Source organism: Oenanthe melanoleuca, chromosome 19 (genome assembly GCF_029582105.1).
Source record: "Oenanthe melanoleuca isolate GR-GAL-2019-014 chromosome 19, OMel1.0, whole genome shotgun sequence".
Classification (NCBI taxonomy): domain Eukaryota; kingdom Metazoa; phylum Chordata; class Aves; order Passeriformes; family Muscicapidae; genus Oenanthe; species Oenanthe melanoleuca.
Window position 1 is genome coordinate 9,726,341 of NC_079352.1, and position 27,910 is coordinate 9,754,250.

A 27,910-nucleotide genomic window follows, 5' to 3' on the forward strand; every position below is an offset into this window, starting at 1 on the left:
TCTTTCAATGTGGAAATCACTTCAAGATATCTCAGGTTCAACAACCAAAAGGTGCTGCCCAGAATCAGGCAGTGCTGGGGGATGATTTGTTTGGTGGGAGAGGATTTGGGGAGGTGTTCCTTGTGCAATGGTCCAGCCCAAATTCTCCATCTTTGGCCCCCTGCATCAAATTTCCACCCAAACCTTCAGCTGCTTTTCCTGATTCAAACCCCAGAGCAGCCACCAAGAGGGAGGGCACTGAATCTGTGAATCACAGAGACCTGGAATGGGTTGGCTTGGAAGGACTAAAGCTCATCCCATCCCACCCCTGCCATGGCAGGGACACCTCCCACTGTCCCAGCTGCTCCCAGCCCTGCCCAGCCTGGCCTTGGGCACTGCCAGGGATCCAGGGGCAGCCTGTGCCAGCCCTGCCCACCCTCTGGGCACAGAATTCCTTCCCAATCTCACACTTCTCTTCCTCCCTGGCAGTCGATTTGAGAAGGTTCTTTGAAATGCTGACACAGCAGCTCCTGAAATTCAGGAATTGAGATTTTTGCAGCAGAGCAGCTCAGCACCAGTAAAAATTTCTGCTGCAAGATGTAAAATGTCCCATCCTTTGGTTTTACAACATCCTGCACCTGCCCAGAGGGGCTGCACTGCCTCAGGAGGAGGAGGAGGAGAGGGAGGAAGGGCTGGCTCCAGAGGGGCACCTGGATCTGTTCCCACATTAAATTGGACACAGGCACAAACAATTCCTCTGCAGCAAGGCTCATTTACTATCATCAGATTAACTCCTCTGCAGGGGCAGCAGCAGAAACTCACAGGAAGCAACTGCAGCAGGTTTATCTCTGAACTCCATAAAGAAAAATCCTCTCCAGGCAAAATGGTCTTTGGAGACAGCCCCAACCCTGCCCCTCCTTCCTGCTCCCTCCATGCCCTGCCCTGTGCCTCTGCCACTCCCACACATTTTCCCCTTCATTTCTCTCCATTAAGGCACTAATTGATTGACCAGATCAGGAGAGCCCAGATCTGTCCCCAGGGACTCTCCTGCATTCTCAGCTATGGCTGCACACTGGATTGGGGCAGGGAAACCTCTGTGTCCCATCCCAGTCACGTCCCTGTGCTCTCCCCTGTTCCAGCCAGCCCTCATCTCCCCTTTCTCTCACTAAATCCCCTCCCCAGTCAGCCCCAAATGCAGCCCCCCACAGCTGGATGTGGTGCCTGCTCCATTTTCCAGGAATAAAATGTCCTTTGGTGCCTGTGCTGAGGGTGCAGCTCAGACCTCGGGGGTCCCTGCTGTCCCTGGCCTGTCCCTGCACATCCCTCCCACCTTGGATGGATTTTTGGCCATTCCTACTCCTAAAGACCAGAAAAGACAGGATATCCCTCCTCCTTAGCAAAAGAGCCTGGAGAAAGGAGAAGGTTCCCCCAAGCCCAGAAAGCACCAAGAGCTGCTGAGCTGTTCCTGCCCAGGACCTGCCCAGTCCTGCAGGGCCACCCCAGCAGGGAGAGATGGGAGCTCTGAGCAGTATCTGCCCATGGAATTCTGCTCCCCCATCCTGCTGTGTCCATCCCCAGGTGCCCAGGCTGCTGCTGGAGATCTCTGCTGGCCACACACAGCCCCAGGTATCCTGCCTGCAGCAAAGGGACAAGGGCAGCACCAGCCAGGCAGCTCTGGCTCTCAGCTGCCCGTGGTACAAAGTGTTGCCTTTTCCAAATGAGCTCAGCAGTGCCTGGGCACTGAATTTCTCCTGCACCCCTGCAGATGCAGCCCTGCTTTTTAACATTCCCACTTGTCCTGACTTCCCAAAACCTTCCAGCCAGCCCAGAGAGGTTCATTTCATTAAAAACCTGTCATCCAGGGCTGTTATTCCCTCTGGGGCCGCTGCTGAGCCCCAGGGCCTGGAGCTCCTCCAAATTCCATCCTGCAGGAAGAGTTTAACACTGGAGCCTGGAGGTCTTTGCCCTTAGAATGAGCTTGGCAAAGATCTCCCAGCATGGGGAGGCTGGAGGGAGAGGGGGAGGCACTTTCTGGATGCCCACATGGCTTCTCTTTCCAGTGGGACTGCTTTCAGAGGCTTTGGGGTGAAGTTTCCTGGTGGCACTGCCCAGCCAGGTGTCCCTTTTGTCCCATCCTTGCCCCCCCAGCACAGCCTTGTGGGCACCATTCCCTCCTTAAAATCCCTCCTTGGGAGTGGCTGCAGGGCTCTGTCAGGAATCCAGGCTCAGCCCCTGCCATTCACTCCAGAAAATGTGGAAATTGCACAGCAGGGGGAAATGGGGAACACAGGCAAGCCCTGACTCCCAGAAAGGCTTGGTTTGCCACCAGGAATCCTGCTGGAGATGATGCACAGGCAGAAGTGCTCAGGGATGAGGGGCCAAAGGGAGCCTGTTCCCTGAATGACCCTTCCATGATTTTTCCTTGCTCTTTATTTGGGAAAAAGCTGCAGGGACATTGTACTCAGACCCCAGAGGAAAAGCAGCCAGAGCTCTTCAAGGGCTCAGAAATGCAGGGAATGCTGAGTGAAGAGGTGGCAAAGCCCATAACTGTTGTTTTCCAAGGCCATGGAGCACGTGTGGAATTCTGAAGGAGCCCCCAGGGCTGTCCCTGCCCATTCAGTGCTCCCAGCTGGAACCTCTCTTCCCTTTTCCCAGTCCCTCCACAGCCAGGGAGGCACCAGGGCCATGTCCCTGTGCAAGCTGATCCCAGGAACCCTAAATCCAGGCACAATCCCTTCTCCTGACCTCCTTCCAGCCACTTGCAGAGGTGGGAGGGTCACTAAGAGCAGTGGGTTAAAGTGTGAGAGGGATTTTCAGGCAGGCTCCAGACTTCTCTGCTCCCCATCCAAGAGCTCAGCTCACAAACCTGATTTTCCCACGAGGATTTTTGCTTCTTGGGCAGCTCCTGAGGGGCTGGAATTCTGGAAGGCTCAGTGGGATGGGATGGGATGGGATGGGATGGGATGGGATGGGATGGGATGGGATGGGATGGGATGGGATGGGATGGGATGGGATGGGATGGGATGGGATGGGATGGGATGGGATGGGATGGGATGGGATGGGATAAAGGGATATCATGGGATGGGATGGGATGGGATAAAGGGATGGGATGGGATAAAGGGATGGGATGGGATAAAGGGATGGGATAATGGGATGGGATAAAGGGATGGGATGGGATAAAGGGATGGGATGGGATAAAGGGATGGGATGGGATAAAGGGATGGGATGGGGCACCCTCCTCTCCCTCCCAGGCTGGCACAAGGCTCCCAAGGAGCAGTGGAGGCAATAAAACACCCCTGGCTCCCAGTCCTGCCCCTCCTGGTGCCATTTACTCCCCCAGGTACATCACAAACCATGGGGGCTTCACCTGCACCAAACTCCTGCTTTGACCACCAAATCCTGGAATCCAGAGCAGAGTTTTCAGTGTTATTCCTGCCCCATGCCAGGAGGCCAGGAACAAGTTTTTAAAAGCATTTAAAAATACTCTTTCAAAGCTCCACCCAATTCAGCCTGGACTGGCTGGAGGGTTGTAAAAGAAGGCAGAAATTCTCATTTCCAGGTTTGGCTCTTTTGCTTCATTAAACTTGGGAACAGCCAAAGTCTCTGAGCAGAGGCTGGGGGGGATGGCCAGTGAAAGGAGCTGGAATCCCACAGGAAGCCACACATTTGATCCATTGGCTGCAGCTCTGTGTTCTGGGGGATTTCTGATCCTGCCAGGACAGCCTGGACTGCTTTTCCTGGAAGCTCCAACTCTTTAAAGCCTCACTGCAGGGCAGGCAAAAAGCAGCTGCCAGGGCTGGATCTGCCTCCTTCCAGCAGCACAAACCACCCCAGGGCAGCACCTGGGGCAAAACCCTCCCTGGCACAACACAGGCTGTCCTGAGCTCATCCCTGGATTCAGCAGGAGCCCCGTGGGCCCTGGGCTGCCCAGCACATTCCCTGTGTGTGGAGCAGCCCTGCACAGCCAAGGGACTGAGCAGGGACACTGAGCAGGGACACTGAGCAGGGACACTGAGCAGGGACAGCCAGGCAGCTCCACGGCTCCCAGCTCAAAAGATTCCTGGAGAAAAATGCTTTTTCTCTTCCAAAAGTGAATTGTTGTATGACTCTCAGGGTGCTTTGCTGTGTCCAGCTGCATTCATCCACAGGAACACAGGGCTGGGCTGGACACAATTCCCTCCTTCTTCCACAGCCTGGCAGGATGGACCTCAACACCCTTTCCACAGTCATTCCCACCCAGTAAAACATCCTGTGCCCCTCTGGAAGCTGCTGAGTGCTGGCTGCAGTTGCAGTTAAAGCAATATTCACTTACCTGCCAGAATATGCTGTCTATTGTGTTCCCCAGGAAGCCGTCCCTGCCCTCTGATGACACCAGCTTGGGTCCCAGAATGGTCATAAATTCATCAAAATCCACCTGGCCATCCCCTGGAATGGAGGGAAAGGTAAGAGATTCAGAAATCAGGGAGAAGGTTGGATTGGAAGGGACTTTTAGAGGCCCTGATGTGAACAGGGACAGCTCCCACTGCCCCAGGTGCTCCAAGCCTGGCCCTGGGCACTGCCAGGGATCCAGGGGCAGCCACAGCTGCTCTGAAATCTGTGTCAGGGCTGCCCACCCTCACTATTATCAATTAATTACCCTGAGAGCCCAACGGGCCCCTCTGCACCTGGCAAACCTCCACAGCAGCTTCCCAGTGCCCACAGACCCAAATCTTTGCTGTGCCAGGAATGGCCCCTGTGCCCCAGGGACAGAATCAGCCTTTCCCCAGCCCCAGAGGGCAGAGGCACCTCCCAAAAGGCCATTCTGGCAGGGGGACAGGAGCAGCTGAGAGGGAGGGAGGGCTGGGGAGGCCAGGGCTCCCCCTCTCAGGTCCTGTACGAGTTTTACAGGGCCAGCCCCAGGCTGCAGAGGGAGGGAGAGCAGGCAGAGCAGGGCCAGGATATTCCAAACCCAGCGTGGCCAGGATATCCCAGACACAGCAGGGCCAGGATATCATAAACCCAGCATGGCCAGGATATCCCAGACCAGCATGGCCAGGATATCCCAGACCCAGCAGGGCCAGGCTCACAGACCCATTAGGGCCAGGATATCCCAGATCCAGCAGGGCCAGGATATCCCAGATCCAGCAGGGCCAGGATATCCCAGATCCAGCAGGGCCAGGATATCCTAGACCCAGCAGGGCCAGGATATCATAAACCCAGCATGGCCAGGATATCCCAGACCAGCATGGCCAGGATATCCCAGATCCAGCAGGGCCAGGATATCCCAGACCCAGCTTGGCCAGGATATCCCAGACCCAGCAGAGCCAGAATATCCCAGACACAGCAGGGCCAGGATATCCCAGATCCAGCAGGGCCAGGATATCCCAGACCAGCAGGGCCAGGCTCACAGACCCATTAGGGCCAGGATATCCCAGATCCAGCAGGGCCAGGATATCCCAGACACAGCAGGGCCAGGATATCCCAGACCAGCAGGGCCAGGATATCCCAGACCAGCAGGGCCAGGATATCCCAGACCAGCAGGGCCAGGATATCCCAGACCAGCAGGGCCAGGATATCCCAGACCCAGCAGAGCCAGGATATCCCAGACCCAGCAGAGCCAGGCTGTCCCAGACCAGCAGGGCCAGGATATCCCAGACCAGCAGGGCCAGGATATCCCAGACCCAGCAGAGCCAGGCTGTCCCAGACCAGCAGGGCCAGGATATCCCAGACCCAGCAGAGCCAGGCTGTCCCAGACCAGCAGGGCCAGGATATCCCAGACCAGCATGGCCAGGATATCCCAGATCCAGCAGGGCCAGGATATCCCAGACCAGCTTGGCCAGGATATCCCAGATCCAGCTTGGCCAGGATATCCCAGACCCAGCAGGGCCAGGATATCCCAGACCCAGCAGGGCCAGGATATCCCAGACCAGCTTGGCCAGGATATCCGAGACCCAGCAGAGCCAGGATATCCCAGACCCAGCTTGGCCAGGATATCCCAGACCCAGCAGAGCCAGGCTCACAGACCCAGCAGGTCCAGATTATCCCAGACCCAGCAGGGCCAGGCTCACAGACCCATTAGGGCCAGGATATCCCAGATCCAGCAGGGCCAGGATATCCCAGACCCAGCAGGGCCAGGATATCCCAGACCCAGCAGAGCCAGGCTCACACACCCAGCAGGGCCAGGCTCACAGACCCAGCAGACATTTCAGCCCAGCTGCCCAGCACCATCCCTGTGTGTGCCCAGCATGCAGAGTAGGCAGTGCAGGCACAGCCTCAGTGCCACCAGCAGGGACAGGTGACAGCTCCTGTCACCAATGAGCCCAGCTGTGCAGTGCTGAGTGTGGCTCCTGCTCTGAACGAGGCACAGGGCTCTTTGGAGGGAGTTTGTAACAAATGCCACTTTTCCCTCCACAAAAATAAAGGGATATTCATGCCTGCTGAAGGATCTTAAAAATCCCAGTCTGTCTGAGCAGTTCAATGCCTGATCTCCTGAGAATGCTTAACCTAATCTTGTGGAAAATCTCCTTCACTGATCAGGCCATGGACATCTCCTCCTCCGTGTTACTGAACTGATGGGGTGCATAAATCAGACCAGTGTGGGGTCAGAACCAGCCCCTGCAGGATTTGGGGTTGTGTTTTACTCCCTTTCAGCTGGGAGTGACTGCATCCAGCCCTCCCTGGAGCTGCTGTTGTGAAATCTGCAGGTGGGAGCAGAGTCCCAGACCCTGAGACTGCAGCAGATCAATGCCAGGGCCAGGATTGAACCACCAGTGGTGCCACAGCCAGGCTGTGTGCCAGCTGTGCCACATGTGGCACCACCTCTGCTACCTGTGCTTCGTGTCACACCTGTGCTTTGTGTCACACCTGGGCATCTTATCACACCTGGGGTTTGTGTCATACCTGTGCTTCGTGTCACACCTGGGCTTTGTGTCACACCTGGGCTTTGTGTCACACCTGGGCCTCTTATCACACCTGGGGTTTGTGTCATACCTGTACTTCGTGTCACACCTGGGCTTCTTGTCACACCTGGGCTTTGTGTGACACCCCATGTCTGCAATCTGAGCAGGTGTGCAGCTCATCACGATCTCCCGTGTATTTATCTCCACACAAACGTGTGTGAAACTGAGCACAGCCCGAGCACAAACTCGGCACAGCCCCGGCACAAACTCGGCACAGCCCCGGCACAGCCCCGGCACAGGCTCGGCACAGCCCCGGCACAAACTCGGCGCAGGCCGAGCACAAACTCGGCGCAGGCCGAGCACAAACTCGGCACAGCCCCGGCACAAACTCGGCACAGCCCCGGCACAAACTCGGCACAGCCCCGAGCACAAACTCGGCACAGCCCCGAGCACAAACTCGGCACAGCCCCGGCACAAACTGAGCACAGCCCCGGGCACAAACTCGGCACATCTCGGGCACAAACTCGGCACAGCCCCGGCACAAACTCGGCACAGCCCCGGCACAAACTCGGCACAGCCCCGGCACAAACTCGGCACAGCCCCGGCACAAACTGAGCACAGCCCCGGGCACAAACTCGGCACATCTCGGGCACAAACTCGGCACAGCCCGGGCACAAACTCGGCACAGCCCCGGCACAAACTCGGCACAGCCCCGGCACAAACTCGGCACAGCCCCGGCACAAACTCGGCACATCTCGGGCACAAACTCGGCACAGCCCCGGCACAAACTCGGTACAGCCCGAGCACAAACTCGGCACAGCCCCGGCACAAACTCGGCACAGCCCCGGGCACAAACTCGGCACAGCCCCGGCACAAACTCGGCACATCTCGGGCACAAACTCGGCACAGCCCCGGGCACAAACTCGGTACAGCCCGAGCACAAACTCGGCACAGCCCCGGCACAAACTCGGCACAGCCCGGCACAAACTCGGCACAGCCCGGGCACAAACTCGGCACATCTCGGGCACAAACTCGGCACAAACTCGGCACATCTCGGGCACAAACTCGGCACAGCCCCGGGCACAAACTCGGCACAGCCCCGGGCACAAACTCGGCACAGCCCCGGCACAAACTCGGCACAGCCCCGGCACAAACTCGGCACAGCCCCGGCACAAACTCGACACATCTCGAGCACAAACTCGGCACAGCCCCGGCACCGAATTGGGATCTCCGGCCCCAGGAGATCTGGGATTTCTGGGATTTCTGGGAGGGAATGTCCCGGGGTCTGAAAGCGAACCCTGCAGGGATCCTGTAAAACGCACCAAGACCCCGTCCCGCTGCTAAAGCCGGTCCATGCAGGACCGAGCTCATTTCTGGGACAGCTTATCGGGGTAAGCGGTGGGTACCCCATCACCTGGAGAACCATTCTTTAGACGTTTCTGGGCTGGATCAGTGATGGTACCAGGGTCTCCCGGGAGGTTACACAAGGTGACAGCGGCTCCGGGCGGTTCACAGCGCGGCACCGACAGCAGCGAATCCGCGCGCTGCCATGCAAATCGGGCTGCTTTGGGATGCTAATTTCTTTAAATTAGCCAGATTAACAAGAAAACAATTTGCATTTTAAAGAGATGCTGTGCCTGCCCCCGCATACATTTGGGCTGTGCCCGTGTGACCCCGAGCGCGGAGTTGTTAAGTTCGGGTTCTCTCCAATGTCACTGCGCCCGCAGGGGACAGGCAGGAGAAAAGGGGGCCAGGGCTGCTGGGCTCTGACTTTGTACAAGACTTCGGGCAGCCCCTTGCTCGTGACTTCCCTGTGCCTGTGCCAGGTATCATCACTAACTTCCCAGGCTTTAATTATCAGCTTAATGAGAACATTTTCCACAACCTCAGAAGAAAGATGCCATTGAAAAATGCATTATCCCCTTATTGAGTTCTATTTCAATTAAAACTCTTAACTAGCAAGGCAACTAGACCCCACTTTTGCCTGGTAAAAATATCCCTTTAACATTCATGTGAAGCTGCAGAAAACAATCCTTCCCTGCCATCAGCACTCATGAGACTGCAGCATCATTTCATCAAAAGAGAGAAATCACGGGTTTGCATGAAAATTCCTTTTGACAGCCACGAGAGAAATGTTACAAAACCCAACACCAAAACCTGCACAGGGCTGCTCTGCTCAGCCAGGGCATCACCAAAGCCCAGTTTTCACATTCCAGCCTGGGAGCACAGTGTGGAATTTGGGTTTGGCACAGGCAAGAGCCGCCGTCCTGCTGCTCCCCATGGGCACGCACACAGTGCTGGGAGCTGCTGGGGATCGAGCCCTGGGACCAAACCCAACCTTGTGCTGCAGATGTGCTGCTCTCCCCAGGACCCTCGGGATTCCCAGCCACGTGTGGATGACCCACAAACTCACTCAGAGTTGGTTTAAGGACGGGGAGAAAGGAGGAAAAGGCTGGGCAGACAGCTCGTGTGCTGCCTGTTCTCCTTCACCTTCCTCACAGTCCCTGACCCCAGCAGGGCTCACAGGACCCCCAGTCCCCCTGAGATGTGGGTGCTGGTCACATCCTCCCCTCCTCTGCCTGCAGGAGAGCCCTGGGAAGGGCACAGGCAGGAGCAGCCCCAGCAGGTGGAGCAGGGTGTGTTCCCTGCCCCGGACAGCTCCCCCTGTCCCTGCTCCCAGGCACAAACGCAGATTTTTATAAACCCGGCTCGGCTGAGCTCCCGGCTGCAGAAGGGAAACGGCTCTGTGGGGACTGAGCAGAGATGGGTAAATGGCTGTTCCTGAGGATTTCAGGGCTTTTTCCAGCTTAATGATTCCATGATTCCAAGGTACTCACATTCCCAGAGCTTATTTACAAACTGGGAGAGCAGGGAAGCTTACTGCATGGTGGGGTGGGGTCTGCTGGGAAACCTTGGGAATGGTGGTGAGGGGCTGGTGGGACAGGGAAACTGGGAATGGTGGTGAGGGGCTGGTGGGACAGGGAAACCTTGGGAATGGTGGTGAGGGGCTGGTGGGACACAAACCTTGGGAATGGTGGTGAGGGGCTGGTGGGACAGGGAAACCTTGGGAATGGTGGTGAGGGGCTGGTGGGACACAAACCTTGGGAATGGTGGTGAGGGGCTGGTGGGACAGGGAAACTGGGAATGGTGGTGAGGGGCTGCTGGGACAGGGAAACTGGGAATGGTGGTGAGGGGCTGGTGGGACACGGAAACCTTGGGAATGGTGGTGAGGGAGCTGCTGGGACAGGGAAACCTTGGGAATGGTGGTGAGGGGCTGCTGGGACACAGAAACTGGGAATGGTGGTGAGGGGCTGCTGGGACACAGAAACCTTGGGAATGGTGGTGAGGGGCTGCTGGGACACAAACCTTGGGAATGGTGGTGAGGGGCTGGTGGGACAGGGAAACCTTGGGAATGGTGGTGAGGGGCTGCTGGGCCAGGGCAGCCTGGCAGGTGGCAAAGGGGAGCACAGAGGGGTTTCCAGACTGGATTCCACCCCATCCCTGAGGTGCACTCAGCATCCAGGGGATGGGTCACTGCCTGTGTGGGTGATCTCAGCAGAACCACAGAGCTGAGCCTAAGCACTGGTTTAAACCCACCTAAAGCAGACCTTGCTTTCCTGCCCTCACATTTCCCTCCTGTAAAGCCCTGTGTAAATCCTGGCATTAATGTCACCGACTCACCTGGGGCACCAAGGCTGTGCCTGAGCCTCGTGACTCAGGCAATGACTCAGAACCTCCCTGGCCACCCCAGCAGAGCCACATCAGATCAGCTCATCACCCCCAGGCCCTCAGCTGGGTGAGAAGAGCTCCCAGGTGCCCACAGAGGTTTGCTCCCTGCAGGACTCTCAGTGCTGCCAGAAAGCAGGGAATTGTGACAGTAACAAGGGATGGCAGTGATGGCAGCCTGGCTCCTTGTCCGTGGTGGGAAGAGGATGCTGGAGGCACCAAGCACCATCTCTGGGGTCTCTGGAACCTTTCCAGTGCCACAGACCCCACATGGCCAGCAGGGACTTGCCAAACTCCCCCTCACTGCTCACTGGTGGGTGCAGAGAGACCTTGGGGATAATTCCAGCTTGAGGAGCCCCAGCATCAGCGTTTGCCACGTGTGAGCTCAGTTTGTCTGCTCACAGGGCTCCAGCAGGCAATCCTGGGATCCCATGGCACATCCAGCACACATGTGCTGAGTGTGGGGATGACAGGGTTGGAGCAGGACCATCCCTTCCTTCTGTGGCTCTTTGTTTCCCAGTGCACAAAGATGCTGGAGCAGCAGCAAAGAGCAGCATGGAGCTGGGAATCCAAGAGTTTTCCAGAGCTTGCAGCCCAGGGAGATGTGTTTGGACCTGACTGACTCAAGGAAGGAGTGTGTGCACCTCTGCAAAATGTCCATTGGGCCTCCTAAATAAACCTTTGGGGTGACAGAACCATTGGGGTTGGAACTGCTCTCCAGGATCATCGAGTCCATCCTTCCCCAGCACTGCCAAGGCCACCACTGACCCCTGTCCCCAAGAGCCACATCCACACAGCTTTTGAACACCTCAGGGATGCCTGACCACCCTTCCAGTGAAGAAATGTTCCCAAAATCCACCCTGAGCCTCCCCTGCCCAGCCTGAGCCCGTTCCCTCTCCTCCTGTCCCTGTTCCCTGGAGCAGAGCCCGACCCCCCCGGCTGTCCCCTCCTGTCAGGGAGTTGTGCAGAGGAGAAGGGACATAGGAAAAAAGAAAATTATTAATGACTGAACATCTGGAGAGGACTGGAAAAGCACCACAGCCCTCCATGGAGCAGACTTTGGGTTGGACACCATCTCAGAGGAGATGAAAGAGCCTCCAGCCCTTTGGGAAGGGGATTTACTCTCCTAAGCTGCTTCCCTTCACCACCAATTCTCCTCCAGGCTCTGATCCCACATCCCCAGAACGAGAGGTCCCAGGTGCCATCAGCTGTTCCTGCTGGCTCTGCACTGCTTTATAAGAGATGAGCAGAGGAATTTCCCACCCTCTCCCTAAGCTTTGAGCTCCAGACAAAGCATTTCATCTTCCCTTCACTCTGGGGAGCAGGGAAGGCTGGATGTGCTGGAGGAAGAGCAGCAGGAACCACAGAGCTGTGCAGTCACCCTGTCAGGACAGCAGCCCAAACACCCCCAGCTGCACCCAAACCACCTCCTGTGCTCCACCTCAGCTTTCCCTGTGTGTTGGGTTGATGTGGCCAGAAATGTGAATTCTGTCCCCACCTGCTGCAGCCGGGTGGGGCAGTGCCCCTGATCTCCTGCACACATTATCTGCTCATGGGCCATCTTTAAACCAGCTGGGCAATCATCTTTATCTTCCCACAGCCCATCCTCCCTCCAGGAGATATCATCTGCTGCTGGCCCACTGAGTCCCAGGCCATGACTGATAAAATTCCATCATCCCACTGGGAGATGCTCCAGCCAGGGGAGCAGCCAAGCCTTTCCTACCCAGATAAAAACTGACATTTTGGACACCAAGGCACCTTCTTTCCACTGGATTCCAGAGGAAAGCCAGACCTTTGCACATCATCCCTGGAGCTTCAGAGGGAACTGCACCTTCTCCAGGAGCACTGCTCCAGCTGAACCACATCTGCCCCTGCAGGAGGATGCAGCCACCATTGAATGGGACTGTGCCAACACCCTGACTGACTGACGGGTGTCAGCTTGGATTCTGACTCTGGCAGGGTTTGGGATTGTTCTGTGTAATACTGCATTTCTATTTTAATTTTCCTAGTAAAGAACTGTTATTCCTAATTCCCATATCTTTGCCTGAGAGCCCCTTAATTTCAAAATTACAATAATAATTTGTAGGGAGGGGGTTTACATTCTCCATTTCAAGAGAAGCTCCTGCCTTTATTGGCAGACACCTGTCCTCCAAACCAGGACACCCTGGTGCTGATCCCACAAGATCCACCCTCAGTCTGCCCAGGTTGGAAATGGCAGGCAGGGAGAGCAGGGCTCCTCATCCCAGAGCAGCAGCAGCTCCTGGGAACTCCTGCCCGAGCTGCCACGGTCTGAGGGAACAAAAGGAGCAGGGGGTGACCCCATCCCGCCCCCATTCCCATGGGACAGCCCCCCCTCAGCTCTCAGGAGAGACCCCAGCCTCTCCAAAGCTCTCCTGTCAGAGACACTCCCTTGGAGGGTGGAATTAAATCTTCATTGGGCTGGAGAGAGGCAGAGCTGGAGAGGGGAAGTGGAGGGGAAAACATGCCTGGAAATTTAGGGGACAAAGAGAAACGAGGAAGGGACAACGTTCCTGGAAATGAGAGGGGGAAAAGGGAAAAGAGAAGTGGGAAAGGGAAATGAGGAGGAGAAAACATTCCTGGAAATGAGAGGGGGGAAAGGGAAATTATAGAGGAAAAAGGGAAATCAGAGGCGGGGGGGGGGGGAGGGGGGGAAGGGAAATGAGAAAGGAAAAAGGGAAATGAGGGAGGGGGAAAGGGAAATGAGAGGGGGAGAACATTCCTGGAAACGAGAGGGGGAAAAAGGGAAATGAGAGGGGAGAACATTCCTGCATTGCATCACCTCCTCCACCCCGGGCAGAACGGACTCGTTTTCACAGCCCTGTGCATGACACTGGCGGGATAATGCGCCCTGATTGCTCCCTAAATGAGCCTTTTTCCCGGCCATTCTCAGGATCATCAGGTCCTTGGAAGTTCCCTGCGTGGCCCCGAGCGAGGGCTGAGGATGAGGATGAGGCTGAGGATGAGGATGAGGATGTGCGGCGGTTTCGGCGCTGATCAGCATCCTCACTCCTGCTGCCTGTGACCTCCGGCGAGCAGCCAGGTGAGATATTTAAAGTTAAGGAGCTGGTTTGCGGCCGGAGCACACAGCCCTGTTTATTTTTATTCTGCAGCAGCTCCCTGCAGTGCCCGGGCTGGGCTGGGGCACAGGATGAGCAGGGAACAGCTCCAGCCACAGGAGATTCCCCAGACGAGGCTTTTGGTTACAAAGATTGGGAGGTCAGAGCTCTCAGCAGCCTGACCCCTCGCCCAGAGCCAGACAGAGAATTTCTCCCTAATTACAGCCTCAGGGCAGAGCTACAGCGGGAACAGGGAATGTCTGGCACTAAACTTTGGCCTTGGAAAACAGTTTTAATTCTAGACAGCTCCAGTGACTTCTGGGAGGAGAGAAACAACTGCATCCCTGCCAGCACAGGAGGGATGTGGATCTGTAGGAATGAACCCAGAGGGGAGCACAAGGATGGAGCCAGGCTGGGAGAGCTGGGGGTGCTCACCTGGAGAGGAGAAGCTCCAGGGAGAGCTCAGAGCCACTTCCAGGGCATAAAGGGGCTCCAGGAGAGCTGGAGAGGGACTGGGACAGGGATGGAGGGACAGGACACAGGGAATGGCTCCCACTGCCAGAGGGCAGGGCTGGGTGGGATATTGGGCAGGAATTGTCCCTGTGAGGGTGGGCAGGGCTGGCACAGGGTTCCCAGAGCAGCTGTGGCTGCCCCTGGATCCCTGGCAGTGCCCAAGGCCAGGCTGGGCAGGGCTGGGAGCAGCTGGGACAGTGGGAGGTGTCCCTGCCCATGGATCCAAGATCCCTTCCCACCCAAACCATTCTGGGATTTCATGAAAACTTCCCAGGATCTGAGGACATGATCAAGCATCTCCACTGAGCCCCTCTGTCCCTTCAGTCCCGCAGTTTTCAGAGCAGCTGTGTGGATCTGGCTGCTGTGGCTCCATGACAACCACAGAACAGATCCATGGATTGTACAGACACGTCCCTGGGGGAGGGATTTCGGGTTTCCATGGGCTGCAGGGCTCCAGCAGGGTGGAGCAGGGGGGTTTGTCCATCCCTCACTGGGCTGCAGAGCTCCTCACTCTGGCAGGGAACAGCTCCACAGGGCTGGATTGCTGCCCACTAAAAATAAACCTGTGACTCCCAGTGTCTGCCCAGGGGTCAGGGCTGGGAGGACAGGGAACCTGCTGGGACCTGTCCCTGCTGCAGCACAGCACTAAAAAAGGAGGGAGATCCAAGGAAAACAGCATCTGCAGTAAGAAATAACTCCCCAGCAGACACCTGCCAGCTCCAGGGCTGCAGGATGCCCAGGGACCAGCCCTGTCACCAGTGTCCCCAGGGGAGGCTCCTGCAGGGGCTGTGGGGGGGGATGTGCCCCCAGCCCTCTCTCAGATCCCCTCCTGGGCACCCAAAGCCATTTTCAGGTCTGTGCAGACTCTGGTCCCTCCCCAGCTGATCCCTCTGGATCAAGAGCAGCAGGAGCACCCCCAGACTGCCCAGGAGCTCCAGCATCTCTGCTGGAAAGGGCAGAGAGCTCTGGGCACACCCTGGAAGCCAAAATCATCCCAGGGCTGCATTTCAGGAAGAAATAAAACCCTTGCACACCAGCACAGGGCAGGGGGTGCATCCCACCCCCAGCATGGGTGGGCTCCAGGGGGGACTGCAGCTCAGCCCTTGGTGCTGTCCCTTCAGCAAAGGCAGGCTGGGGTTTCATTTGGTATAATTTGATATAATTCTGTGTGATTTGATGAACCTCTTGCTGCTCCTGAGCTGCAGATCTGACAGGCTGCAGCAGCAGCTGTAATTACTCCTCATTTCTGCAGTGAGAACACAGAATGGGATAAAATGTGATAATCCTCATTGTCCAAATGAGAGCAGACATGTAGAGAGCAGCCCCTATAAACCCAGACAAGTCTCATCAAATCCATCCTGCTGCCCAAAATTCCCAGCTCAGCAACACATTTTAAAGGACAGCCAGGCTGGAGTGTGGGTGGATCATTTCTCACTCTGAAAAATCACTTTGAGATCAAAGGACAAAGCCCAAATCCATCATAATCCATCTGCCCCATCCCTGGCAGTGCCCAAGGCCAGGCTGGATGGGCTTGGAACAACCTGGGATAGTGGAAGGTCCCTGCCCATGGCAGGGGATGGAGTGAGATGATTTTTAAGATTATTTCCAACCCAAACCTGGGATTCTGGGATTCTCTGACTTCTCTGATTTTAACCCAGAAATGGTTCCTGGTTCCCCTCCAGCAGCCTGGACTATTTTGTACTGAAACACATATTATACTGAGATATAAAATGAAATATTTTATCCAGCTCTTTTCATGCTGAAACACAAGGAAAGAGCAGTGAAAAACCTCAGGAAAACCCCAAGAACAAAAGTGGGAGAGACAAAAGAAGGAGAGAAGATGTTTCCAGCTTGGGAATGTCACCACTGTCCCACCCAGGGCAGCTCAAGCTGAGCCAACATTCCATTGATCACAGGTTGGACAGGATGATCTTGGAAGTCTTTTCCAACCTTGCTGATCCTGGGCTTTGTTCAGCTGTAATGATCCTGTGATCCTGGGATTTGTCCAAGCCTAAGAACAAGGAATTTGCCTTCTGCCTGCCCCAGGGGAATCTGAACACTTCACTTTTGAAGGAGAGATTTGCTCTGTGCCAGATGTCCCATGTCCTCTGAGCATTCCCATCTCTGCTGTCCCTGGGGGAGGCATGGACAGCAGGACAGTGACCTGAGGGACACAGTGACCTGGGACACCACCCAGCCATGGCACTGTCACTTTTTCCCTTTCCAAAGAGAATCTGGGACATTCTGGGATGTGTCACCTGTAGTGGCAAAGTTGGAGAGGTGACATCCTTGGGAGCAAAGAAAATCTGGGGGGAGGGAATCTCAGTTTGAAGTTCTGGAAGAGTCCTGGAACCACTGAGCTTGGAAAAGGCTCCAAGGTCATCAGGTCCAACCTTGGCCAGGTGGGGACATGGCACAGGGTGGCCTGGGCAGTGCTGGGGTGGTTGGGCTCAATGACCTCAGACATCTTTTCCAACCATGACTCCTCCAGAATTTCAAGTTGAGATTCCCCCATTTTTCATTGCTCCATCCCAGAGGAACCAGAAAGGTCCCTGGTGAAACCAGCCTGACTTTTACATCATCAAAATACTCCCAATTCTCACCCCAATAAATAATTTGGCATCCAGGGCTGGATTAACCCCCCTCCTGTGGTAGCCTGGAGTTATTTTTCCAGCTGCTCCTCTAATTAGTGCACCAAGTGCTCATTTTATTCCTCAGATAAAAATCCCAATTAAACAATTTGTGACACTTAAATCACACATTCATCTCTTTTATGGCAAATTCTGCTTAAAGAGGAGGAATCCCAGATAAGGCCACACATTCCATGTACCATTTCCCAGAGTTTTTATCAGCATTGCTGCCAGTTGGAAGAATTCACAAATAATTCTTTTTTTCCAGTACAGAAATGTATATGTGGGAACAGTCCTACACTTCCAAACAAAGCTTTGGGATAATGGGAATCTCAGACCCCCAGCCCTCACCTCCCTTCCTGAAGACATTTTTTCCCAGCAAATCCCTTTTCTCTCTGTCCTGTTCTGGCACTTCCCATCCCAGCAGTGCCACAGCCTCTCCTGGACTCCACAAAAGGAGTTTCTGGGGATTTATTAGGATTTCTCTGGAAATATTCCAAAGAGATTCCCATTTTCCTCCATAACTGAGGGGCTTTGTGCCAGCTGTAAGATTTTCCCTGTGGCTGCTGTGTTTCTTCACCTGGGTGAAGGTTTCTTCCACCTGGGATCAGGGAATAGCTGGAGCTGGGAGGGACCCACAGGGATCAGGGAATCCAAGACCCCCAGCACCTGCTGGGGCAGTGCCCAAGCTCCAGCACAGCTGGAAGAACAGCTGGAGGAGGGATTTGAGGGTTACAGGGACCCCCAGCCCTGCTGCTCTCCTGCCTCCAGGGAGGAGAGGGACATTCCAGGACATCAGGGCATGCAGAGGGGGTGAGGGCAGAGCCACCCCTGCACTCCTGGGCACCCTGGCAGTGCCAGGCTGGGGGCATGTCCCTCTGTGGCCTGTCCCCCCTGCAGGAAGGCTGGTGACATGTTCTGGCAGCCCTCAGCAGCCATGGGGGCATCTGGGCATCTCCTGGCCCAAATCCCAGCTGTGCCAGGGCTGGTTTTGCTCAAGCTCCAGCAGTGTTCCCTCCCATACCCCATCTCTCCTCCCAAAGTGATGAATTATGGAGCATCCCTTCCGTGCTGCTGCCACGGGACTCTGAGAGTGGCACTGAGAGCTGCACACAATGGAAGCAGTGTCCCTGTGCCACCCATTCCCTGTGCCACTCCCTGTGCCAGTCCCTGTGCCATCCATTCCCTGTGCCATTCCCTGTGCCACTCCCTGTGCCATTCCCTGTGCCACCCCCTGTGCCAGTCCCTGTGCCATCCACTCCCTGTGCCATTCCCTGTGCAATTCATTCCCTGTGTCATTCCCTGTGCCATCCACTCCCTGTGCCATCCATTCCCTGTGTCACTCCCTGTGCCAGTCCCTGTGCCATCCATTCCCTGTGCCACCCATTCCCTGTGCCACTCCCTGTGCCAGTCCCTGTGCCATCCATTCCCTGTGCCACCCATTCCCTGTGCCAGTCCCTGTGCCATTCCCTGTGCCATCCATTCCCTGTGCCATCCATTCCCTGTGCCATTCCCTGTGCCACTCCCTCTGCCATCCATTCCCTGTGCCATCCCTGTGCCATCCATTCCCTGTGCCATCCACTCCCTGTGCCATCCATTCCCTGTGCCATCCCTGTGCCATTCCCTGTGCCATCCACTCCCTGTGCCATCCATTCCCTGTGCCATCCACTCCCTGTGCCATCCACTCCCTGTGCCAGTCCCTGTGCCATCCACTCCCTGTGCCATTCCCTGTGCCATCCACTCCCTGTGCCACTCCCTGTGCCATCCATTCCCTGTGCCATTCCCTGTGCCATTCCCTGTGCCATCCATTCCCTGTGCCATCCATTCCCTGTGCCACTCCCTGTGCCATCCACTCCCTGTGCCATTCCCTGTGCCATCCACTCCCTGTGCCACTCCCTGTGCCATTCATTCCCTGTGCCATCCCCTGTGTCATTCCCTGTGCCATCCACTCCCTGTGCCACTCCCTGTGCCACTCCCTGTGCCATCCATTCCCTGTGCCATCCACTTCCTGTGCCATTCCCTGTGCCACTCTCTGTGCCATTCATTCCCTGTGCCATCCACTCCCTGTGCCATCCACTCCCTGTGCCAGTCCCTGTGCCATTCATTCCGTGTCATTCCCTGTGCCACTCCCTGTGCCACTCATTCCCTGTGCCATCCACTCCCTCTGCCACCCCCTGTGCCATCCACTCCCTGTGCCATCCATCCCCTGTGCCATCCACTCCCTGTGCCATTCCCTGTGCCATCCATTCCCTGTGCCACTCCCTGTGCCACTCCCTGTGCCATCCACTCCCTGTGCCATCCATTCCGTGCCATCCATTCCCTGTGCCATTCCCTGTGCCACTCCCTGTGCCATCCCCTGTGCCATTCCCTGTGCCACTCATTCCCCGTGCCACTCCCTGTGCCATTCCCTGTGCCATCCACTCCCTGTGCCATCCATTCCCTGTGCCATCCATTCCCTGTGCCATCCATTCCGTGCCATCCATTCCCTGTGCCACTCCCTGTGCCATCCATTCCCTGTGCCACTCCCCGTGCCACTCCCTGTGCCATCCACTCCCTGTGCCATCCATTCCCTGTGCCATCCATTCCCTGTGCCATCCATTCCGTGCCATCCATTCCCTGTGCCACTCCCTGTGCCATCCATTCCCTGTGCCACTCCCCGTGCCACTCCCTGTGCCATCCACTCCCTGTGCCATCCATTCCCTGTGCCATCCACTCCCTGTGCCATCCACTCCATGTGCCATTCCCTGTGCCACTCCCTGTGCCACTCCCTGTGTCATTCCCTGTGCCATCCACTCCCTGTGCCATCCACTCCCTGTGCCATCCACTCCCTGTGCCATTCCCTGTGCCATCCCTGTGCCATCCACTCCCTGTGCCATCCATTCCATGTGAAATCAGCCATGCCAGATGTGCAGCCCCTCTGCCACCTTGGAATCTGCTGATGAAAAGTGGGTGTTGGGGCTGCTCAGGCTGGCTCAGGTTAAATCCCAAGCCCTGCCAGTTTTCTTACCTCATTTTCAGGCCCTGGCAGCAGTTTTGGGAAGGAAGGAGTGGATGTCTGGCTGCTCCACCTGCCAGCACATCATAACTCACTGCACGGGCCAGAGATGTGCAGAGGGTTTCACCTCCCCCTGGCTCTCCTGACCCCTGCAGACTCCTCCCTGACTGTGACCTTTCATCCATCTGAGCTTCCAACCCATCTGATGCCAAGAAAAAACCTGGAAAAACTCAGCAACCCTCCGCAGGGGTATTTGGGAAGGGTCAGGCTGTTCTGGGAGCACTGGGCACAACCAGCATTCCTGCCCTGCTCCTGAATGCTGGCCTTTCCCAGGGGGGGAGGAAGGAGGAGGCTGTTGCTCATTCTCAATCCACAGTTCAAGTTAAATCCCAGGAAAAGATGAAGAATCCATTGGAGAAAAAGTAGCCCTAATAATATAAATTCAAGCTGTACAGCACTAACTCAATTTGCAGGCAAGGTAAATCTCTCACAGAACATTCCTCTCTTTGCTCAGTGCCTCAGGAATTTCCCATTCTGACTTTTTTTAAATCCATGGCTCACTTGACCTCCCTCCAGCCCCCAAAGCTCCAACACTGCACCAGTACAACCAGTTTGGAGCTGGAGGATCAGCTCCCTTCCCTGCAGAAAGCACACAGAGCTCCCTGGAAAGCCCCAGCAGGAATTTATCACCTCCAGCACTCCAGGTTTCACTCCACTCCCCACCTCAGGTCCCTCCACAGCACACAACAGTGCCAAAGTCTGCCAGAGTCAGGGAACGATTGGAGATGAATCAGAACTGGGAGCCAAGTCCCAGCACTCTTTTTCCAAAAAAGCTCAGAATTTCGGGAAAGGACCCCAGGAGTTGGCAGCACACCAAGCCTGGCTTAGCCAAACCCGAGCCTGAGTCCCTCTCTGCCAGGAAAGGGCAGCACAGCAGGGCAAAGGGCAAACACAGCTTCTGGACAAAACCCTTTTAGAAGTGATGGATTCCTTTTTCCTCCTTTTAGAAGTGATGGATCCCTTTTTCCTCCTTTTAGAAGTGATGGATTCCTTTTTCCCCCTTTTAGAAGTGATGGATTCCTTTTTCCTCCTTTTAGAAGTGACCGATTCCTTTCCCCTTTTTTTCTTTATGGAATGAGATCATTCCCACAAGAGATCTCCTCTCCCTGCCAGGTTTTGCAGCCCTTTCTGTGCTGGACACCCCCGGCAGGGTGACAGCCCTGTCCTGCCCTGCCCTGGTGACAATTGTGTCTTTCCCAGGGCTGCACTGCCCCTCCCCGGGCTCTGCTCTCCAGTCTCCCCAAGAATTCCAGCATCTCCCTGCGCTCCCGGATCCCTGCAGCCCCCGGACTCTGCCCTGGCAGGATTTCAGTGTTTCCACCCTGCCACAGCCCCGGCAAGGCTGGATCTGCACTCCAGCTTCCCCCACGCTGCTGGCAGCAGGAAGGTCTCCCCTCCTGCCCTGCCGAGGACATTTTAAAGGAATTGTTCACTGTGAGCTCTGCAGCAGCTGGAATTCCTGCCTGGCTCCAGCATCCCGATCCTGCGTTTCCCTCTCCCCACTCATGCGAGTTCTGTTGCTTTTATTCCCTCAGTAATTGTTTGATGAGCTCTCCCAGCAGGACTTGGCTGGGAAACATTCCGCCCCTCAGAACTTCTCCTTGCAGAGCAATCAACACCTCATCAGAACAGCTCCCAGCACAGCAGCTCGGGCTGGGACTGGGCGACTCTGCTGGGTGGGAATCCTGCTCCTCTCCCAGCAAGTGCCACTGCCCAGGAAGGCAGAGGGAAAGGTTCAAAGCGCCTGGCAAAGATTTTCTGTGCAGGGTGGGATTCTTGGGGTGTCCAGGAGCTGGACTGGATGCTCCTGGGGGTCACTTCCAGCTCAGGATGTTCCATGGTGGTGGTGGCATTGAAGGAATTTGCTTCCATCACCTTCAGCCTGGCTCAGCTTCTGAAATCTGACTTTGGTTTGTTTTTCGGCTGTGGAATGTCCCCTCCAGGCTGGGACAGCCCCTCTCTGCTCACATGAGGGGAGACTCAGCTCCTCCTGAGGGACAGCTCTGATCTCTGCTCTGTGGGGCAGGGACAGCACCAGGGCAGGGCTGGGGCTGTGCCAGGGCAGGTTTAGGTTGGATTTTAGGGAAAGGTTCTTCCCCAGAGGTGCTGGCACTGCCCAGGCTCCCAGGGAATGGGCACAGCCAGAGCTCCAGGAGCTGCCAGGGATGCACAGGGAGGGATTGTTGAGATTTGTGAACTGTGTGAGAGCTGCTCTGTCTCCACCCAGCTGCATCCCACAGGGGATGATCCATCCCGTCCGTGGATTGCCTCCTGCCCGGGATTACCCACAGCAGGCTCACATCTCACCTCGCTCTTTCCTTTCGTGGGGCAAAGCGAAGCTCCAGCTCCCTCCCCACCTTCCCCTGGCGACCAGGAACTGCTGGGTGCGGATGCAGGGGCTGTGAACCGCCCGGGGGGAGCAGAGCCAGCCAGCAGCACTCACCATCCATGTCCAGGCGCTGCATGATGATGGCCAGCTCCACCTCACTGGGCATGTAGCCCAGCGAGCGCATGGCCATGCCCAGCTCCTGCTTGGAGATGAAGCCATTCCCGTCCCGGTCCAGCACTCGGAACGCCTCACGGATCTCTGCAGGAAGGGAGAAAGGACGAGCTGGTGAGGCACAGAAGCAGCAGATGCTGTCGTGTGATACCTGATATAATGTAATTCGTGTAAAGTGGTGCGATAATGTAGAGTAAGCAATGTTTGTGTGAATAAAATAAAAAAGAAAACTCAGAAACCGAAAAGAGGAGCACGGATGGAAAGGACGCAGATTGCCTCATCACAGCATTGTAGCGTCCAACAAAGGCAGGGCAGCCCGGATTAACAATTAAATAGACAGAGCGGAGATGGAACTGCCCAGGGAACACCCAAACGATGAGAGCCCGACAAGCACCCACGACTAAGATAACCAGAGCCATCGGGAAAACACATCTCAATGCCAGCTTCCCGTAAACCAGACCTGCAAGATGCATCTCAATACCACCTTCCCAAAAACCAGAACCTGCTTTCATCAGAATCCATCGTCTCCCAGAATATGGTTTTGTGCGGGAGTCTTTGTGTCGGGATAGAATGTCGCCAGTGACTGAACTCATTCGGTCTGGATAAGATAAAAGTTACAGCTGCAGTTTATTGTAAGAGTGAAAGAACATAAAGTGTTACTGAGGGCTGCTGGCTGCAGCACAGAGTGAGACCAGGAGTGAGAGGGGCTGGGAAAGAGCAAAGGGATAAAGGGTGGTGGGTAATAGGAGAGAGGTAAGAGAGGGGTAAGAAGGGAGAGTAAAGAGAGTAAGAGAAGAGAGAGCAGGAGGGAGAGAGAGAGGAAGAGAGAGCAAAGGTAGGAGAGTAAAGAGAGGAAGAGAAGAAGAGAAGAGAAGAGAAGAGAAGAGAAGAGAAGAGAAGAGAAGAGAAGAGAAGAGAAGAGAAGAGAAGAGAAGAGAAGAGAAGAGAAGAGAAGAGAAGAGAAGAGAAGAGAAGAGAAGAGAAGAGAAGAGAAGAGAAGAGAAGAGAAGAGAAGAGAAGAGAAGAGAAGAGAAGAGAAGAGAAGAGAAGAGAAGAGAAGAGAAGAGAAGAGAAGAGAGAAGAGAAGAGAAGAGAAGAGAGAAGATTTCCCGTTTACAATACATTAAATCTTCTTCCATGATGAATATTCTAATTTCCACTAACCAATGTAACACAAGATACAAATTCTATAGCATTTTCATACAGCCTATAGGAATCCTTATATTAACATAATGTGTTACATTTTAAACTGTAAAAACTGCTCTTTGGACCTTTGGGCTTGCTCCCTGGCAGAGGGCATTGTTCTATCAAGAGAGGATTACCTAATGATTGTTTGGTAATTGGATAGAATTATTGTTTAATCGTAACAAGAATCATGAGAAAGGATGTTTGGGGGACCTGATGAAAATTGCAAGAATCCATGATGGATAAGATCAGTGTATACAACAGAACATGGGTTTAATGATTAATATATAGTTATGCAATGGAAAGGGTATAAAAGCATGTCCATGTCAGATTTGGGGTTGTACCCCTGATTCCCAGAGCTCTTCAATAAAAGCACCTGCAGATAATCACCCTGTGACTGTGTGTGTCTGCAGGAACAGTCCCACAGCTCCTGTGCACACAGGATATCCCAGGACCAGACACACAACCCTTGGGAAGGCTGGAGAACCCCCAAGATCGAGTCCAGCCACTGAACCCAGCACTGCCAAGGCCACCACTGCCCCCTGTCCCCAGCTGCCACCTCCCCGGGGCTGTCAGCCCCTCCAGGGACTCCACCCTGTGCCACCCTTCCTGTGAAGAAATAATTCCCAGTATCCAGCCTGAATCTCTGCTGGCACAACTTGATGCTTTTTCCTCTCATCCTGTTGCTGTCACCCTGGGTGATTTCTGCCTCTAGATCCTTCTCACAGCTTTTCTTTAATTTATAACGTTTTTACAGCACTAAACAGCCTCAGATCAATAAAAATACTGATGGAACATAAGGAATCACTTCCATCCATCGTCCTCAGCCTGGCTCAGCTCCTGAAATCTGACTTTGGTTTAACTTTTGGCTGCTCCAGGCAGCCCCTCTCCACTTGTGTGGGGGCAGACAGCAGGAGCAGCTCTGATCTCTGCTCTGTGCCAGGGACAGCACCAGGGCAGGGCTGGGGCTGTGCCAGGGCAGGTTTAGGTTGGATTTTAGGGAAAGGTTCTTCCCCAGAGGTGCTGGCACTGCCCAGGCTCCCAGGGAATGGGCACAGCCAGAGCTCCAGGAGCTGCCAGGGATGCCCAGGGAGGGATTGTTGGGGTGTCTGTGCAGGGCTGGGTGATCCTGGGGGTCCCTTCCCACTCAGGACATTCCATGATTCCATAATCCACCACCTCAGTGTCTCTGCTCACAGAGCTCTCAGCTCCCTGCCCCAAACCCCCAGATCTGCCTGTTGCAAATGCCAGAGGAATTTTAACCTCCCAGCAGCTGCAAGGCTGGAGGTGAGGAGGGAAAAGGAGCCAGTTCCCAGTTTGGTGAAGCAGTCCCGTGCTTGGAGAAGGAATCAGGGGATGCTCCATCATCTCCCCCTGGGAATGGGGTTGTAGGGAACACCCCAGGGCCCTGCAACTGCTCAGAGGAGTTTCACCTTCATTTAAATCATTTCACTGGAGAAGCAGGAGGGAAAACTCAGCAGATTTTTTTGGGAAAAGAAACCCAAACTAATTAAAACTTTCTCCATTTTCCATCAGGAATTGGAGGATGGAAAATGTTTGGCCTGCCTGGAGTAGTTCAGGCTTTAAAGAAAATATTCCCAACCCTCCATGGGCTGCCAGAGCCACTCCCTGCCTGTCCCCAGGTGTTGGGGGGGCCCCCAGACCCTGCAGAGGGGCTGCAGGAAACCCTTGGATGCTCCTGGGAGAAAGGCAGGAGCATCAGAGCCCAGCAGGGAACGGTCCTGGTGGTCTTTGCTAAGCTTTATTTAAAGCTTTACAAATCAGAATCTGCTTCTAAAGCACCTCACCCAGGCTCAGCCCTGGCCTGGCCCTGTTCCCATGGGCAGGGTCCTGCAGGGGCCAGGCCACTGCCCAGGCCACTGCTGACCCCCAGGCCACTGCCCAACTGCTGCTGACCCCCAGGCCACTGCCCAGCTGCTGCTGACCCCCAGGCCACTGCCCAACTGCTGCTGACCCCCAGGCCACTGCCCAACTGCTGCTGACCCCCAGGCCACTGCCCAACTGCTGCTGACCCCCAGGCCACTGCCCAAACTGCTGCTGACCCCCAGGCCACTGCCCAAACTGCTGCTGACCCCCAGGCCACTGCCCAGGCCACTGCTGACCCCCAGGCCACTGCCCAACTGTTGCTGACCCCCAGGCCACTGCCCAGGCCACTGCTGACCCCAGCTCTGCTTGTCTCTGAGATGGAACCAGTTTTAACCCAGCCCAGAGCCCAGAGATGCAGAGAGAGGAGGGGCAGTTCATTCCAGCAATACTGGGGTCACATTTCCCATCCCTACCCTCAGGTTTGCATCAGCTGTGACTTGCTGAAGCTCAATTCCCTTTGTCTCCCTGCCTGGGAGGGAGAGGTGGGGAGGCTGCTCAAAGCATTGGCTCATAATTCCAGGAGCCTTTGGAGCAGGAATGAATCCCTGAATCCCATCAGACTCTGCCAGCTGCAGGAAATCTCCTTTCATGTGTGATCCTGAGAGCCCAGTGCAGTAAATATTGCACCCAAATCAACTCATGGGAAAACAAACTTCTCTCAGCTGAAGGCAGAAGAACGAGATCCATTGCAGGGAGCCAGGAGAGGATTTTAGGAAGTAAAAATGAATCTGGAGAAGTTTACATGTGAGTGAGACTGCTCCAAATGCCAGGGGTGAATGCCAGGGGTAAAGCACAGCTGTCCAGGGCTCTGCTGTGGAATATCCACCCAGCAGCTCCAGCTGAGGCCCTCTCCAGGCACACCCACCCCAAAAGCTGCTCTGACAGCACTCAGCCTTTGAGCCTGGAGCAGAACAGGACCCACCCCCTCCCCATTTGGGGCTTTCTGTTCCTCTCAGTGACCTGAACTTTCGACCAAGCCTGGCACACCCTTCCCAATCCACTGCCATCACCAAACAGCCTGTTCCCCATCTATAAATACCACTTGTGCAGAGGTAGATGGGAGCTATTTATAGGCTGAACACACTGCACAGGGAGCACTGTGACCTCGGGCAGTGCCTCCTCTCCACCTCCCCACGGAGCAGCTCCTCCCCATCCCCATCCCTTCCCAGGGGTCCTGCAGGTGCTGCCCATCCTGAGCACCCTCCCTGCTCCCAGACCCCACCCCAGGGCCCCGGGCTGCCCCTCACCTTCCTCTCCAGCTGTTACATTTCATTACCCAAAGCTAAAAATACAGCAGCACTTTCCCCAGATGCCTTTCCCCACCAAGTCACCATGGCAACAGATGCTGCTGGCTCCGAGCTGCGAGGGGATGTGGTCCATGGAGTCAGCCTCTCCACAGACACTGCTGGGGCTTGCTTTGGGATCTTTCCCTTTCCAGCACCTCCACAGGGATGCTTTGCCCTGACCCAGCAGAGCAGAGCCCTGTTCTGTCCTACTGTCCTGCTGCCCCAGGAGCTGCCCTCTCCCCATGCCCAGCCTGGATGGCAGCAGGGAAACCCAAGCACGTGGATTTCCCCTCCCTGAGGAGGCAGAGATCCCAGTATTTATTCCTCTTTCCCTAAGTAGTGTCTTCATTTACTCCCAAATGTGGGCAGCTGACACAGAAATGTATTAGAGGATAAGGGGAAAAAGAAGAGATCCCAGTAAAAAAAACAGAGAACAGGAAGTTCATCCTGCCCCATGGAATCAGAGAGTTCTGGAGAAATTTGGGTTGGAAGGGACCACGGCTCATCTTGTTCCGCTATCCCAAGCCCCATCCCACCCTGGCCACCCAATCATCCTAATTAACACCTTTGTTAATGACCTCAAACAGGCAGAGGCCACAACATGAATTAAATTCCTGAATTATCTACGGCTGGGAAGGGTAAAAATCCAGCAAGGAGAAAGGAGCAGTCAGGGTTTGGGACAGAAGGGGCTGAGGCAGCAGGAGCAGAGCCTAAAAGGTTCCCATGAAAGTTTATCCTGAGTTTCTCCCTGGGTGTGAAGATTTCTGTTCCACAGGAGCCCAGAGCACAGCGCTCCCTTCCCAGCTCTGTTTGAGCATTGCAGACTGTGCAGGGAAAGGGGGAGATGTGTTTACTTTGAATTCGTTCCCTCCCTCTCCTCCCATTGAACTGCTGCACTCTGATTCCCCAGCACCGTCCAATCAACCCCCTCCTCCGGGAGAAGGAGGGAGGAACCTGGAAAAGGAGAATTTTCATTGCCTGTCCGAGGGGCACAAACAGCACTGCCAGAGCCCTGACAGCCGGCCCAGCAAGTGCTTAACTCCCCAAAATCCATCCTCACCACCCCTGACACTGCTCCTGCTCCAGCCCTTCTCCCCAAAATCCATCCTCACCACCCCTGCCACTGCTCCTGCTCCTGCTCCAGCCCTTCCCAAAATCCATCCTCACCACCCCTGACACTGCTCCTACTCCAGC

The 27,910-nt window shown here is 55.4% G+C and overlaps 1 protein-coding gene across 2 annotated transcripts in view; it reads right to left on the reverse strand.

Moving 5' to 3' along the window:
- CALN1 (calneuron 1) overlaps positions 1-27,910 on the reverse strand; it is a 120,909-nt gene that overhangs the window by 40,738 nt on the left and 52,261 nt on the right. For both annotated transcript variants that reach the window (XM_056506879.1, XM_056506878.1), the window contains exons 3-4: positions 22,302-22,445; positions 4,292-4,404 (exon numbers count right to left, since the gene is read on the reverse strand). In XM_056506879.1, the coding sequence (XP_056362854.1) occupies positions 4,292-4,404; positions 22,302-22,445 (257 nt within the window). The remainder of the gene's footprint in view (positions 1-4,291; positions 4,405-22,301; positions 22,446-27,910) is intronic.